At 46.7% G+C, this 17,840-nt stretch overlaps 1 protein-coding gene across 4 annotated transcripts in view; it reads left to right on the top strand.

Moving 5' to 3' along the window:
• KHK (ketohexokinase) overlaps positions 1-17,840 on the top strand; it is a 222,592-nt gene that overhangs the window by 158,892 nt on the left and 45,860 nt on the right. For all 4 annotated transcript variants that reach the window (XM_069605519.1, XM_069605518.1, XM_069605516.1 and 1 more), the window contains one exon: positions 16,118-16,190. In XM_069605519.1, coding sequence (XP_069461620.1) covers positions 16,118-16,190 — 73 coding nt within the window. The remainder of the gene's footprint in view (positions 1-16,117; positions 16,191-17,840) is intronic.

Genomic DNA, 17,840 nt, shown 5'->3' with positions numbered 1-17,840 from the left:
TCAAGAAGCGTCTGCATGTTTTTGGTGGGGGATCCACAGGATTCTCCATATTTGGTTAAAGGAGTCCAAAAGAGAGGAGACCTTCTCTGAGGAAGGGAAAGTAGAGAGTCTTTCTTCCATGGTGTATTCCAGGAAGGTTGTTAATAGTCGGAGTGCAACCATCAGGTGTTTTTTCTTGCCTTTATGGCTTGCCATGGTGTGAGTTGGGGAGAAGGGACTAGCCGTGTGATCCGACCAGCCGAGTATTGACTCACACTTTTGTGGATAGAGATACTACAGGTGATGTTATGGCTTTTCTGAACAATTAACCAGGTCCTTATCCCATAGAAAAACCGGCCCCCCATTGCCTGGATGATTTGCGAAACCTCAAAAACTACCTCAACATATGCAAATAATCACCATTGACAATCATTGCGTACTGTTTTCTCATCCATATTAATATTGCATAGTCTGATAAACTGAATGATGCTTTATGCTCTGTAGGTTGATAAACAAGGGTCAAAAATATAGATCTGCTGTATGCAGTGAATGGCATGTAGAGGCATCTCTTATCCTGCCCCCTCATTATACATGTTCCCAACTTCCACATATCCTAATGTAACTTGTTGCAGATTTGTAAGACTCCCTTGTCTTATTGGTAGAGTATGCACCCAGAGTACAACTGGTGCTAATCGTTTGAGTTGATGAACAACTAGAAATTTACCTCTGCAGATTGAAATTGTTGGTTTCACAAAATGCTTGAACAGCGAACTGCAGGCATCAGTTTCTGCAGGAGAATTGAGTGTCCAGCGGTAGCCTTCTTTGAGTAGAGGGGAGTGTGTAGGTGGGTTTTGTTAGAGGTGTGTTGTAAAAACGTTGAGACCAGTTGCATTGCAGGTCCAATGAACTAATCACAGGACCTTTGTACTCCATTTTCCACTGCTAGCCAAGGCAGAGCACACTATAGAGGCATTGAAACCATGGAGGGGAGTTTTGGTTGGCAGCCTAGCAGAAGGAATGCGAAGCCTCTGCTGTTTTCTCACGGCCTCCTTGGGAAGTACCAGGTCATTGCCATTGATCTTATACCACCGCCCCCAGGTCTATACAGGAAAACAGATTGGGAAACAGTTTCTATTTATGTAGTATTATACAGTTTAACATATAGTCAACTTTTAATACAATTCTCCACAGTATTAGCTTAGGAATCATACTTCAACTAAAAAACATAGTTCACAATAAAATAACAGAATTATCGAAAATGTATAATCTCTAAAATCGCTTCAGTTGTTTTCCATAGTTTCGTCAAATGAAAAATACAGAATTCATCATTTCCAGAAATGTAAATTTCCCAAATATCATTACCATTGTGATGATCCCATTTACCCAAGCCAATAAATGCTTCCACCTTACAGCATTCAAAGATGAGCATCTCACCATAAGATGTTTAGCCATCCATATAGAATTGTTGCCACATAGACAACGTAGTCTTGCCTCCATCAAAATCCCAGTATATGCTTCTTTTACTTCATAGGTCTGTACGATGTTAAATGTAACTCTTAGGTAACACCAAATTAGGTAGGTCCCCAGAATTCTTTTTACGTATATTGGAACACCAACGTGCCCAAAGATATGCGTGATATACAATTCAGCCGAGGATTTGCCTGCAAGATTCACCAAATGTTGTTCTCTACTATGTTCATGTAAAGTCCTTTGCATTTTATTCTTAAATCCTAAATACAATAATGCAAGAACATCATTGGAAGATCTGGATAACCATGGCTTGGCCTTATCAGCGAGTTTAAAAATAACACTGGTATTCATGAAGTTTCTCTTGTTCGTAAGTACATCTCTGAATAACCACAGCAGAGTCCCATTTGTGGTATTCATTACTTTCCAATGCATGCGCAAACAACATTCATCGACTTTAGCAGTAATACACATGATGTTCTATTCCAGCAGGATGAACTCTGCTGGTGTGTTGTTTTTTAAACACAAGAGTCTCCATGGTATACTTCTCTCCAGTAATGCAAGTCTTGATATCATCTTTAGACCGCAGATCGCAATCCCATGGAGTATGATGGGTAACACTTTAGTTAATTATAACTTGATAATGGTTCCAGCCGTGTAACCTCCTGCTTTATGTGTAAATGATTTAATGGCCCCCGTAACCTGTGCAGTCTTAAACTTGGACATGCTGTAATTGTAATTCGTCATCCAGTTTAGAGTTGATGATCACCCCCAGATATTTATAAAAGCTGACCCTCTCAATGGGGACTCTATTCAATTACCAATTATGAAGCATGTACCCCTTAGCAGAGCTATGTTTGGGGGGTAATCACCATGATCTTAGTATTACTAGTGTTTATCTTCAATGAATTGATCACAGCATATTCAACCAAATGATCTAACAAAGCCTGCAGCCCCATAGGTGTAGGATCCACCAAGGCCAGATCGTCCGCGCATGCGAGCTACTGTACACTCACCCTGCCCATCCTGGGAAGGATAGAGATTGAGTTCACAATTCCATCTCTCAGGTCGTCCAGGTATAGGTTAAACAGTGTCGGGGCAAGTATGCAGCCTTGTATGAGTCCAGATTACGTGTCAATCCATTTTGTCATTCCCCCTAGATGGTTCATTCCAAGTCTTACTTTAGTATGCTTGTGCAGTGCGATGATCATGTTGAGGAAGCCCCTAGGTATGTTCCAATTTACCAGCTTAACCAACAATCTACTCCTGTCCACCGTAACAAAGGCTGCACTACAGTCCATGAAAGTTACATAAACAGGCAATTTCCGAATTAACCATGCATGTTCAATGATGATCAAGGACAGACCGTTGTCATTCGTGTTTAAGCCCCTCCTAAACCTGTAGAGAATGATGTTATTTGTCTGTGATCCAATTCTTTAGCTCCTCAAGTAGGACCTTGACGATCATTTCTGCGGGGGGGCGTCAAGCATTGCCAGCAACCGATAATTACAAGGGCCTATCTTGATCCTTTTGTGCAAACAGGGACTATAGTGCTTTCCTTCCAGGTATTCGAGTGCTGCCTATTAATGTAAAGAGCCAATGTAGAGAACCTGCCCAAACAATCGGATCATTCTTGAACAATTGATTACAGGAGCCATTCAGGCCCGCAGCTCTAGAGGATTAATCATGTTTTGTAGAAGTGTGTTTCCATTTGAGTGATTCACTGGCTTCAATACATGTTTCTTAATGTTAGTATACATAATAGCCTGTCTAGTTACTTTAGCTTTTTTTTTATTTGCACTTGTTCAAATTCTTCGCATTTACCTTCCCCTCGCTGGGTGCCGTGCCCACCACATTAATTAAGAGGTTAATATTAGGGGTCACCTCCTCATCAACCACCCCCCATTTCAAAAATCCTGTTAGTTTTTTGTTTAACCAGAGCTAGATCGTCGGTAGTGCAATGTACATACTTTTCAAGTAAGGTAGAGTGGACGTGACATTTAGTATCTATAGATTCACAATGTTGTCTTATCCCTGTAAGTGTTTCTTCCTGCAAGGTCTCTGTCAGATAATCATATTTTCCCACCAATGTGGTCCATACATTTTCAAGCACACCAAACATCTCTGCAGGAGTGCAACTTCCATTACTTCTTACGCTAGTGTGGCTCATATCAAATAACCTACACTCCTCCTCCTTCCCCTGCACCCCAACATGTTTTGCAGGCTCATCTTCGTTGTTAATAGTTGCTATACTGCCGTCAATGGCATCCAGTGACGAGGATAGATGGAAGGCACTACAATCCTTTTGGGTGTCCCACATAACGGACTACCCAATGTTATGCTACTGTCCACTAGTACATGGGATGTAGATTGATTCAAAATAATCAAAGGCTCTTCACCACCAAGTCCTGATTCTAATACAAGACATTCTTCAGTATTGATTATTTGCTGTTGGTCCCTATTGCCAGAGGAACCCACCAGATCATCAGTCGGTGTGCATGATTGGTGCCTTGTCACTGGTAAAAGTGTAGTGCCAATATGTTCTATTGTTTTACTTCCAAGGCACGGCAAAGATGCCTCCAGCTCAGCCACCAGTTCTAACCGATCATCCTCAGTTATAGGGTTAAGGTTCTCTCTGACAGCTAAAAAGTTAGTAATCGTTGGGCAACTCTTACCTGCCTTGTTTCTATTGGTTGCCTTATAGGTCTTCCGCGTACATGAATTTGTGCTCCTCTGCTGTGGTTCTTGATCGATTGCTTCAACAGTTTCCAAAGCCCCGAGCAACGTAGCATCCACGTAGTATCTCCAGGCTTCTCATCTATTCTATGTTCCATAGTGATATGATCATATACCGATTTGTTTTCCTGTGCTGAGCGTCATTCTGCCTGATGGAGTTATGGTAACGCGCATTGCACGCTTCACTGTCGTGATGCTGGCGCATCGCTTCAGCATCATGGAGTGATATTACAAAAGAGAAGGCGGTTCCAAGAACGTTCGTTCTGCCCCGCAGTACCCACAAGTTAGCTGGTTTCTGTAATTCAGGGTAAGTTGGGGTTGTCAAAACTCCAAATTACAAACACGAGGCGCTTCGCTTCAGCATCCTGGAATGATTTTATGAATGATAAGGCAGTTCAAAGGGTGTTTATTCTACCCTGCAGTCACCACAAATTATCTGGTCGCTGTAGTTCAGGGTAACTTGCTGATGCCGAAGCGCCAAATTACAAACACAGTATCTTATCTGGAGGAAAGAAAACTTTCTTAGCCAGTGAGTAGCCATGCAGTAGTCAACGTTTGTGTCTAACTGTTTTTCTGAGGTTGGGTGTGGGTCAAGACCTTTGTGCCATAGGCTATAAAGGGTGTATAGGGAATTAGTAGAGGTGCCTGTTAGGAGAATTTCTGTACATTTATTCAGCGGTCTGTGTCAATCAGTTCCTGGATAACTGACCTTCAGCTTTTAAAGGCAGATATGTCATGATCTGCTGAGACTTTCAAGTAGGTTATACATTTTGTTGTCAGCCAAACAATGAAACACCATTAGCATAATGGATGTAAACAGTTTGGTTAGAGATCAGAGATGCATTTTTAATAGCAGTGGGCTAAGTGGAGATTCCTATGGGACCCTGCACCAGATGGTGATAGGTTGTGATGTCTGTCTGATGAAAGAATTGTACAAATACCTGCACAGCTCTGTGTTCCCAATAGGGAACACAGAGCTGCTCTCCCCTATAACCCATATATTCCCACTCTATCCCCCTCTGTGCCTGAGGGATCGAGCATCCACAGGATCAGGTGCTTTCTCCTGGCTAACCGGACCCATCCACAGCCAACGGCCGCGCATCCCGCTCCCACAGGTGTGCGAGAGATCTTTCACCACTACACACGAGGGTGGCCCCCCTCACCCTGGCATGGCTCCACTCTTCAAGCCCACGCTATTCGCACTCTTTGCCCAATTGGGTAAATTCGATCTTAGACGCTGATACTACTGCCACTAATTGCCCCAGAACTGTCATCAGAAGCCTAACGGTGTTACCTCAGATCCTAATGTTAATGTTGGGCCTCTGTCATACAGGCTACACTTGATTATTGTGCTGTGCCTTATGGTCGCCTCAGACCACATCTGTTTGATTTATGCTGTGCCACATAGTCGCCTACTTACAACACCTCATGGTTTATGCCTCATGGTCGCCTATAGTTTACATCTGATTGATTTGTCTTGTGCCTCATGGTCTACAGACCATTTCTGATTGATCCGTGATGTGCCTTATGATCGGCTACAGACCACATCTGATTGCTTTGTGTTCTGCCTACGGTCGCTATTAGACCACATATGATTGCATCTTGCCACATGGTCGACTACAGACCACACTTGATGGTATTATGCCACCTGGTCGCCTACTGACCACATTTGATTGATTTGTGTCGTGCATTATGGTCAACTACAGACCACATTTGAGTACATTGCCACCTGGTCGCCTACTGACCACATCTGACTAATTTGTGTTCTGTTTTACGGTCGCTATTAGACCACATTTGATTGTATCTTGCCATATGGTCGCCTACAGACTACATCTGTCTGATTTGTGTTCCACCTTGCGGTCGCTTTTAGACCCACTTGCAACCCCTGCCTTCTAGCAACACTACCCTCATCATGTATTGCTGCCTATCTATCACCTAACCACACGGCAACTATGCACCTCATTTACCGTCCACCAGGACCCATCTCCTCTTTCATTGAGGATATCGCATCACTCATAACCGCAGATACCAAACCCAACTCGCAAACCATCTTACTTGGGGACTTTAATCTTGGTTTTAACACCCATGACCTAGCCAACACCTTATCTGACTTGGGTCACACGCACATTATTCACGAGCCCACTCATGTCAAAGGCAGAACCCTGGACTTGCTCACTCACTTCAATTGTTCTATTGACCTTCTATCCAATGACCCATGTATTTGGTCGGATCATCACAAATTAACCTTTTCTATCAAAGCAAACACACCTCACCTGGCGCCTATCATCGCCCCAGTTACCAGCACGAGAAATAAGAAAGATATTACACCTGACAAACTCTTACCCATACTACTGCCCATCCTGAACAATATCGACTCTGATGCTGACCCCACTGTCTTAGTGGATATCTACAACCAGGCTATACTCCAAGCACTGAACACCATTGCCCCCCTAAAATTGGGGAAACCCAAACCACAGCGTCACCTTAACACCTGGTTCACGCCGCAGTTAAGAGAATTACGCAAAACTAAGAGAACCGCAGAAGCACACTGGAAAAAAAATCCCACAGCATCCAATAAAACGGAGCTAACCCTAGCCTCCTCTAGCTACAAAGAAGCCATCTTTCTTGCTAAAAAAGACACCTATAACAAAAGGATTACACAAGCGGAATCCAACACAAAGGAACTCTTTAATATTCTGAAAGAACTAGAATCCCCCATTGCCCCCATAGACAAATGTATTACAGATGCACTATGGTGTAGTAATATTCAGACAGCTCTACTAGATAAAATAGCTCGCCTACAATCTAAAATCAATGCAAAAAAATCCCTACTACTAGCTGACCCTGACTACAAACAATTACCTAACAAATCACCGACCTTTAAGTCAACCTGTAAACCTTTTTGTTTCTCTCCCCTCTCAAACTGGGAAGTAGAAAACATCATTAAGAAACGTAAACCTTCAAATTGCCAAGGTGATGCCTGCCCTGCCCCGATCATCAAAGCTGCTGCGCATGACTTGGCACCATTCATAACCAACCTCATCAATGCCTCCTTTAAAACTGGAGTAGTACCTGATAACCTAAAAGATGCGTGGGTCATCCCACTTCTTAAAAAACCTACTCTCGATCCAGTCAACCCGGCTAACTACAGGCCAATAACAACTGTACCTTTCTTATTAAAAATATTGGACAGAGCAGCCTATTTACAAATTCAGGCTTACTTAGAATCAAACAACCTTCTAGGACTTAGACAATCAGGTTTTAGACCGAGACACGGCACAGAAACTGCATTAATAGATCTCACTACCCAGATCCAAATCCTGAAAGACAACGGCAAACTTGCACTCCTATTATTGCTTGACCTGTCAGCAGCGTTTGACCTGGTCAACCACCAAACACTCTGTCACCACTTAAACTGCGGCACACTTTACAGACGCAGCCACGGCCTGGATTAGCTACTTCCTGGCGAACAGAACCACGAGGGTCTTCTCTCCCACTGATTCTGCTGAACCCTCACCAGTACCTTGTGGAGTCCCACAAGGCTCTTTTGTGTCCCCGACACTTTATAATGTATTCACAAAGCCCCTCTTTGATATCCTTGACTATCTGGGTGTCACGTATACCAATTACGCGGATGACACCCAGATACTCATTCCTATCTCGGGCAACTATGAATCAGACAGTAAAACCCTTAATGAAATCTATTCAGTAATCCAAGCATGGATGGCACATCATGGACTTTGTCTCAATGACTAAAAAACTGAGTTGATCATCCTTGGCACTCACGCCAAACTCAAAAATCTTAATCCCGCATTCAATTCCTTCACCATAGATGGCAACATTATCCCTGTGTCAAATAACACCAAAACCCTTGGTATCTACATCGATGCCACCTTATCCTTTTCAAAACAAACTAATGCAGTAGCATCATCAGCCGCTTACACCTGTAAGCTGATCACTGCATGTAGGCCGTTCATCTCCTCACCTAATTGCATTACTCTTGCCAGAGCACTAGTCCTATCCAAGATAGACTATTGTAACGCCCTTTATTTAGGCACCAGCCACAAAAACATCAACAAACTGCAAGTAATTCAAAATAATGCTATGAGGGCTGCCCTCAACATCCCCAAAAGGGTGCACATTTCTGAGACCAGACGCAAACTACGCTGGCTCCCAGTCAAGCACAGTATATCTCTTAAAACTTTGGCCCTTACACACAAAGCCAGGGCCAACCTTGCACCAGCCTACCTCACCAACCAACTTACACCTCACACCTCCTCAAGACCACTGAGATCAGCACAAGCTAACACCATGTCCATACCGAGATTTAAACTTCATAATTCGGGTGGTGCTAGCTTCCCTGTACAAGCCTCTAAATTATGGAACACTATCCCTGCGCCTCTGCGAGCAGAACCGTCATTTAACTTATTTAAACAAAACACGAAGTGTTGGCTTCACAATATGGACTCCATGACAGCCTAACTGCCTGATTGACTGCCACTAACACAATTTTGTAATTAATGTATTAATACTACACCATGTATGTATGCACTCCCATTACCAAGTTTGTACTTATCTGTAACTGTATTGTAACGTAACCTTTTTTGACTGCTTTCAATTGTAACTGTAACCAGATCTAATTTATGCGCCTGTATGCCCCTGGGCCTGGCTGCACTTTGCAAATAAAATAAATACAAATACAAATACAGTATTTCAAGGCGTTTGAGTAGTGTGTCATGTCTAATGGTGTCAAAAGCAGCAGATCTAATAAGATCAAAGCGACATCCCTGTCCATCGCTACGATTGGAGCAGATTGCTTGCCTCGCACAAGTCTAATCCTGGCCTCCTGCTGATCAAGGGGAATGTGCAGTTCTGCAGTTGTGAGAGAACTGACTGTTGAAATAATTTAGTAAGGCCGGGAGGTCAAAAACTAGACGATAATTGCCAATTACTCTGAGTCAATATAGTTTTATCTTTTCTGTTAATTTTCGGCAAGGGTTGAACCTCTTCCATCTCTAGACAGTTATGGGTGGAGAAGATGTTGACACGGTATATCATTCTAGGCTTGACGAGGAAATCCTCAATTATGATGGCAGAGGGTGATCAGAGGATCCTGAACATTTTCTGCTCTTCACTGGACAAGGGTTCAGTTTTGACCCTTTACATTTGTTTTAGTGGGTATACATGGAACTGTTTGATTGTGCAAAAGAAGTGACTGCTCATATCCTGAAGGTCCTCTGCTTGTTTTTATACCTCCGGCTGATGGCGCTGAGTCTTTCCCTCCAGTGTGAAAAAGAGGCAGCGGAATACAAAAAATGTACAATGTAATGTGGTCCTCCTAGTGTTAGATCGTCGAGCAAGCACCTGGAACCTGAGCCAGTGATGTAACTATTCATTGGCATGCACACAATACAAAGACACTGCTCTTCCTGCAGATGCATGTATACGCTTGCGCAATGTGATCTGAGTAGATGGATGAACTCGCGACTAGCATGTGGTAACACAAATGAGAGATTTCAAAACCAATGCCAATGAATGTAAACCGGTTAGCCATGTGTTTGTGGACATTCAGACAGATACATGTAGCAATTTACCTCTAGCAACACTCATGTTACACCAATCCATCCATATTGTTGATTCTTACATAAACTAAAAGTTTTTTTTAAAAATGGCCTGGAGCGTCGACGATGCAGTCGCTCCCTTGATGGCCTCCGTGGGGTGCCCGTTGCCGTGACATTTTGGGGCTACAAATAGGCTAAGACGATGGACCCCGCTCTAACCAGGGCTTGATGAAAGCCTGCAGCAGTGGTGGCCGCCCTCCGGGAGCTTTCCAGGGCTTTGCCGCAATGTTTCGAGTCTTTGAGTTCCCCGCCCGCTCCTCCCTCCAAGATGGCGGACGAGGGCCTAGGAAACAGCGGAAGCCGCGGCTTGGCATAGAGGAGGGGGAGGAGCTTCTACCCTTGGGAGCCCACCGAGGGTCTTCTCTCCAGCGCACTTGCAGCTCCCTCCTCCCGATCCCTGCGGCCAGCGTTGAAGCCGCGACATAACGGCCCCTCCGATCCCAGCCGCGAGGGACCGGTGGAGGAGCATTGGGAGCTGGCGAGGAGGAGCTCCTACGGACATCCCAGCGACCTTATCTGCAGCCTCGCATGCGCCACGGACGGCCGGGAGGTAGTGGTGGGGACTTCACGCAGTGCTGTCGACGAGTGAAGAGGCCCCGGCCCGGGGTGGAGGTGAGCCGGGGGAGGAGGGAGAGCTTTGGCGGCGCCAACCGGGTGCCTCCGCTTGCAGAATCATCGAGGCCTCCCTCCACCCCTCAACAACTTGGAGGTCCCAGCTGGGCCCATTTGCCCCTTCCCCGTTCACCGGACACACGAGATCTTCCTGGGGCGCCCCGGCCCTCCCTCTCCAGCCCCCTTACCCCCTACCTGCTGTGACTGTCTGAATGCTAACGCTGCAACATTCCTCCCTCCCGGCTCCGGGGCACATTGATCCCCTGCTTCGCCCCGGGGAACAACATGTCCAGACATCCCAAAGCCGGCAAAAACGCAGATATTGCAACGATGCTGTTGGTGTCTGAGAAGCCCAAAAGACAAGACCCCCCCGGTCCCTCCTCCATGGGGACTCCAGAAGACAAGGGCTCCCTCGCCACGAAAAATGACATCAAAGCTTTCATGGCGGACATTAAATCGGAATTCAGATCATGCATGCTGGAGCTCTCTACCAAACTAGAGAACATTGACCAAAGGGTAACAACAAAGGCTAGGAGAAGTGGAAGACCGGACACAGGACCAAGCATCTACCCTGACGGAGATTCAACGCTCAATCAGATTCCTCCAGGACAAATGTGAAACAATGGAATTTAAACAGGAGGACCTAGAAAACAGGGCCCGACGTAACAACCTCTACATTCGAGGGGTCCCGACCTCTATCCCAGATAAAAACCTGGCAGAATACGTGGGGGACCTCTTTCAAGCTCTTCTCCCGGACTTCGAGAAGCCACAGCTCCTCCTGGACCACACTCATAGGATGTGCCCTCGCCAGGGAGTGGATACAGACCCCCCACCCAATGTCATTACCAGGGTTCATTTCTTCACGACGAAGGAAGCTATCTCCGCAATCAGCCGATCCCGTGATCTAATAACTTTCCAAGGCACCCCAATCCAAATCTATCAAGACTTGTCCGTTCTCACGCTCCAAAGGCGACAAGCTCTCCGACCTTTAGCAGCCTTCCTACAAGATCAACAAATTTGCTGCCGGTGGCTCTTCCCCACGGCTCTCCAGTTTGCCTACAAAGGCACCCAGAGAAGAATCAGCCACTTGGAGGATGCTGAGCAGATCATGAACCCGACCCCTGCTGAAGCGCGATCACCCGTGAACGTAGAGAGGGCCTCCGACCCAGACCTCCCGAAATCGCCCACCACCAAAGTAAACTCCTGGTGCAGAGTCCCGAGATTCAGGAAGAAGAAATAGCTACACAAAGAATCCTACCATCTTTAAGGAACAAAATTACCCCGCTGATCGTTGCAACGGGCCCCACCCCACAGCCCATGCCTGCTTCTGAGGACTAATCCATCTGCGTCCTTGTAAGACGATACCCACAAGTTTAGCCATGTTGGCTACGGACAGTTACATGGCCACGGTGGCCAAGAGGGGGTGCTGGACACACAAACCTGCACCCCTCCAGTTAATTCGCCAACTCCCCGTTGGAGGTTGGAGCAAAAAACTCAATGGCATGGAAACACGCAGATGCAAGATACAAGAGATGTTGGCTGATACAACCCCTTTCCCCGTTCCCCCACAAGTCGTGCCAACCCCCGCGCCCAGTGGCCCAGACCATTCCACTTTGAATTTCATCTCACTGAATGTCATAGGCCTAAATTCCCTAGCTAAACGCAAATCTATATTACAGAAACTTCACAATGAAGGGGCCACGGTGGCCATGCTGCAGGAAACACACCTATTACCAGCCGACTTCGGACGTCTACGCTCCCGCCTCTTCCCGAAACAATTTGGCGCATCTGGAAATGCCAAAAAAGGTGGTACAGCTATTCTCTTCAAGGAAGGGTTGGATTCTCAGATTCTCGACACAAAGCTTTGTCCGGAGGGCCGGTTTGTTGCCGTCAAGTGCCTGCTGCTTGGGGAACTATACTCCTTTGTGTCGATATATGCTCCCAACTCAGCTCAAGCCGCCTTCTACGAGGCCCTATGCACCACTCTCCCCACCTTCCTGGAAGGCCAAGTCATTATCGGCGGCGACTTCAATGGTGTGCCGGATCCTACAGTTGACAAGTCCCATCCCCCATCATCCGGGGACCTCACCTTGGCCCTGGCGCTGCTACGCTTATTCAGAACCCTGGAAGTGGTGGATGCATGGAGGGTCTTACACCCCTCTGAAAGAGACTACTCATTCTATTCCCACGTCCACAGAACATTTTCGAGGATCAACCGCCTTCTCGTTTCTCCCCAACTGCTTTCGTTCACCAAAAAGGTCTCCATAGGCCCACGGATTCTGTCGGCCCATGGGCCAGCGTCCTTGGTAATCCGAGCTCAGGTCCCTCCTCACCCAGCCAGACGCAGATGGACGCTCTATGATCCTAGTCTCAACGATATGCCGCTTAGGGACTCAATTGCCACCACAATCAAGAACTTTTTTCTGGAGAACCCCGTAACAGACACATCGCCCGCCAACACATGGGACACGATGAAGGCGGTTGTGAGGGGGGAGCTGATAGCACGAGGTGTTGCCTTCCATAAAGCTAGACGTCAGACCCGCTTGACCCTCGAGGATGACCTCCAGAAAGCGGAGCGGACCCACAAAGAAAAAGGGTGGTCCCCGAAGACCCAACGAGCCCTCCGCACGGCACGGCAGAAGATTGAGGCCCACTACGCCGAACATACAGCACATCAAATGGCCAAAGCGAAGCAATTTTATTACGCTAAAAACAATAAAGCTAACGGGCTACTGGTGGCCAAACTAGCCAAAGCAAAACGAAAGAATACAATCGTTGGGCTTCGGGACACACAAGGCCGAATCCACTATGCAGAGCAGGACAAACAACGCCTGGCAGCTGAACACCTGACACAGATAATGACCGCTCCACCACGGGATCTGAAAGAACAAAGGGAATACCTTCATGGAGCAGCACTCCCCCATATCCCAGACATTACGCGGGACCTCCTAGAGGCACCAATCTCCTCAGAGGAGGTGGATGAAGCTATAAAATCACTGAAATCCTGTGCGCCAGGGCCGGATGGCTACACAACCAGGTTCTACAGAGTCTTCAAGCTCCAGCTACTAGCCCCACTGGTACAGCTATTCAATTCCTTTAGAGAAACCGGTGCGATAACTCCATCTATGCAAGAGTCCATCACCATTCTGCTTCCCAAACCCCGAGGCGACCCGAGATGCCCAGCCTCCTATAGGCCCATCACTCTCCTCAACATTGATGCCAATATTTACTCCAAGATCCTGGCGACTCGCCTAGCCCGCATCCTCCCAGACATAATTCAGCCCGACCAATGCGGCTTCCTGAAGAACCGGTCTACGGCAGACAACATCCGCAGAGCTCTGAATTTGGTGGAACTAGCCACACGTGGAGACAAAAAGATGGCGCTTATAGCGCTAGATGAAACCAAGGCATTCGCCAAAGTGGACTGGACATTTATGAGGCTCACCCTGGAGTCGTTTGGATTTGGCCCGGAATTCCCCACAATGATTCTAGCCAATTATGAATCCCCCAGAACCCTACTCCGAATCAACGGCAATCTCTCGACCCCCATCTCGCTGACCTGCGGAACGAGACGGGGATGCCCGCTGTCCCCACTACTATTTGCCCTGATCATGGAACCATTCGCTCAACGAATTAGGTTGAACCACGCAATCAAGGGTCTCCAAGTAGGGACTTCGCACCATAAACTGGCCCACTACGCGGACGATGTCTTGCTAACGATCACCGACCCCCGCAGATCGTTAACCCACGCCCTGGCCGAACTGAACGACTATGGAAGGGTCACAGGCTTTTCTATCAACTTTAATAAATCAACAGCGCTGGGAGTCGGACTCTCACCGAGAGAGCGAGAAGAGTTGATACCAATATGCCCGATCCAATGGAAGACGAAGGCTATCATATGTGAATTTTCCCCCGCTCTTTAAAGAACTGGAGACGGATTTGAAGCGCTGGGCTTCCCAGGAGATCTCCCTAATAGGAAGGATCACTGCATGTAAAATGAACCTGCTTCCAAGATTTTTGTATGCATGCTCAGCCCTCCCAGTGTTGATCCCGGCCTCAGCACTCCAGAACCTACAGAGGAAGATGCTGCACTTTATCTGGAGGGGGAAAAAAGCCAGAATACCAAAGGACTCAATGATGGGAAACGCGAAACTTGATGGCCTGGGAGTCCCAGACCTTCAGAAATACCAGGTGGCGGCCCAATTAGCGTGCACCCAGGCATGGCAAACAATTACAAATCGTCCTAGGTGGGTGGACCTGGAACAGTCACGTCTAGCTCTACCCCTACGCTTTCTTCCCCACATCTCACCGGCGACCAGACGGCCATGGCAGGAGCTATTGCTGTTCACCAGACATACTGTGGGCATTTGGGATAGGACGCTGAAGCAGAAGAAAGTCCCCAGGGGACTCATCCCCGGTCTTTATGAATCCTGCCTTTTCCCTGGGCTTGGCCCCCAGGAACTTCAAAAACTGGATTACGGGTGGCCTGGAGACCATAGGACAACTTTTTGAGGGAGGACAACTGCGCTCTTATGAACAATGTAAGGATAGCTTCCACATTCAAGAAACGGACAGGTTCACTTACCTCCAACTGCGTCACTGGTGCTCCCACCCACAGATTCGTCAAGCAGCAACACGCCCGCCCACACCCATAGAACTCACTCTCAACGACCTTCCACTCCGAGGTAAGATCTCAACACTATACAAGCTCCTCCAAAAGGACTTTCTCACCTTCAAGTCCCGGGCCATGGCGCAATGGGAGGCAGACTTGGGACACCCCATAGAGGACCAGTCCTGGGTGGACATTTGGACCCGTACCCAATCAGCCTCCTCCTGTGTTACAAATAGGAAATGCGCCCCCAAAATCCTACTGAGATGGTACTATCCCCCCTTGAGACTGCACCACATGAATCAAGCGTTGGACCCGGCCTGCTGGAGACAATGCGGCCAGGTAGGATCCTTCTTCCACATGTGGTGGACCTGCCCCAAGGCCCAAACCTTCTGGAAAGAATGCCTGGCGGCCATTGCAGCAATGACACACATCACACTCCCACTAGAACCTGAACCTATCCTCTAAGCCGCCCCGATTCCAGGGAGTTACCCGCACACAGGCCCCAAAGCTGGACTCTTAACGCACTGCTTGCTGGCGGGCAGAATAGTGGTGGCCCGTACATGGAAGTCGGTGGAGGGCCCACTCCTGCCCTTGTGGGGGATGAAACTGTGGGTTGTACTCATTGCGGAGAAGGTGACTGCGGCCAGGGCAGGCTTTCTCCTTCGCTTCCAGAAAATTTGGAACCTGATCCTCGAATTTGATCATGACTTTCCAGCCTTAGCATATAAACTCCAACTGGCCAGGAGGGTCTTGGAGAGCTGGCCCGCCCCGCAGGAGCGAGAACAAGAGGAGGGAGACTGATCTACTTAATGAACTTTGAGAGGGGAGGGGGAAGCAATACTCTTGTGTGTTAATGCATTCTAAATGTCGATTACAAATGTATATAATGTTTCCTGCTTTGTTCAAAAATAAACATATTTTAAAAAAATAATAATATATCATTATGTTCTTTGCCTGCATATGCAGATGAACACACATACATGAGCAAAATTCACATACAAAAATATGTAAACAAATTAGTTTTCATAGAAACACAAACAGTCATACCTGCACATTTTTGGCATAATTGACATCTCTTGTTCTCGTTTAGAAATCTGCCCGATGTTGTCGCTGAGGATTTTCAGAAGGTGGATCTTTCGCAATACAAATGGATCCACTGGGAGGTAAGAGCCATCATCATTACCAAATGGCACCCTTGTTATATTTCTAGAAATAGAAACATATATTGCTAATTTTTTATCAGTGATCAAATAAGACGCAGAAGATAAAAGCAACACAAAGGACTGAAAAACATACCACTCAGGTCGTAAAATCTTTCAAAGAAGAGATAATCCCTTTCCAGGATGGTAATAATGAGTGAGATCAAGCATAGCCCCAGAACGTTGAAGATGGTCTCTTGCACATGTGACACATGGCACAAAGAAGCAGCTAAACTGGGATTGGGCACTCCGTACTCTCCTGATTCCGATTTGGTATGTATCTCGGATGGGAATAACGCAAGAAAAGGCCTTTATCAACCTTGTGGTTAAACTTTGGTTAGCCACATTTAGGGACTTCCTTTTGGAGCGATCCTTTCTGACACTAGAGGCCTTTAAAGAAAGACTAGACTTCTGCACTAGAAATATTTCTATACTTCAGACTGAGGAATGTATGAATTGTATATTTTCCATCCTTCCATGTACAACCGCCAACATTCTCATTATTGCACAATGTTATTGTTGTTCAGGGATAAGGAAGATTGGTCTCCAGAATCCTTGAGTGGCCTAAGTCTGAGATTCCATTTGAGAATGCATCCTCTAGAAGGAAATGGGAGGAATGTTTAGACACCCTCATCATGAGTTGGGCGATATCCCGGCTGGAATAACGCCCAACGGTCAATCCCGACCAACAAGGGCAGTCCAAGACCAAAATGCTGGACAATGCTCCTATCAACAAGAGTACAACCAGCCACCCCAGACACATGCTTCTGTCTTGCTTTCCTCTCTGTGAAAAGTACATTTGCCAAATTGTGTGAGATAAGTGTTTGAATTGTTAGTCGTAGAATCAGACTTTCGAATGGATTGTGTCCTCCCACGTATTCCTTATCTTTGATATTTCCCAATATCCAGCTTGCTGGCACAGAATACTTTTTTTCAGTAGAGGACGCTGTGTGTCGATGCCTGGTCGATGTCCCTCGGAGGCCTCCATCTTGACGTCAACTTCGTCACAGGTATAAGTAGCTTGTGCAGCGCTCGTTGCTCAGTTCTGTTTTTCTGCGCTTCACAGCTTCGGTAACGTAACGCTTGGTTCCGTGTGATTCTTCGATTTTCTTTTATTTTTTTTTAGAAAGTTCTTCAAGTTTTTGATGCAATGGCTTCCTCACGGCTCTGTTGACTCCTCGGTCTGTATTTAAAAAGTGCTGTGTCTGCACTGCTAAAATGTCCATGTTGGACCCGCACAGGATCTGCCTGTGGTGTCTAGGGTCAGAACGTCCTTGTTCGGACTGTGACGAATGTTTGTCGATGACGGCCAAGGCCTTGAGGGAGCGCATAGGGAAGTTGGAGAGAGGTAGGCCTCAAAAATCTATTACCCCGTCCAAACGTAAATCAACTGACGAGTCGAGGCCTTCATCTCCTCGTCATAAAAAACCTAAACGGTCCCGTTCCCGTTCGCAAAGTGGGTCGCATCATTCCTCGTCTTTGAGGCATGGCAAAAAGAGACACCATAGATTTCCATCCACTTCCTCATCTAGTTCACCCGAAAGGGTCGTTTGTCCCTCAAAACATAGTACCCCGGCTCAATGGGAGGAATTCAGAGTGAGTATGATGAACCTG

This window comes from Ambystoma mexicanum, chromosome 4p (assembly GCF_040938575.1).
Source record: "Ambystoma mexicanum isolate Mex_15411 chromosome 4p, UKY_AmexF1_1, whole genome shotgun sequence".
Lineage (NCBI taxonomy): Eukaryota > Metazoa > Chordata > Amphibia > Caudata > Ambystomatidae > Ambystoma > Ambystoma mexicanum.
The sequence above is the reverse complement of the archived record's forward strand: the minus strand, read 5'-3'. Positions and strand labels throughout refer to the sequence as shown.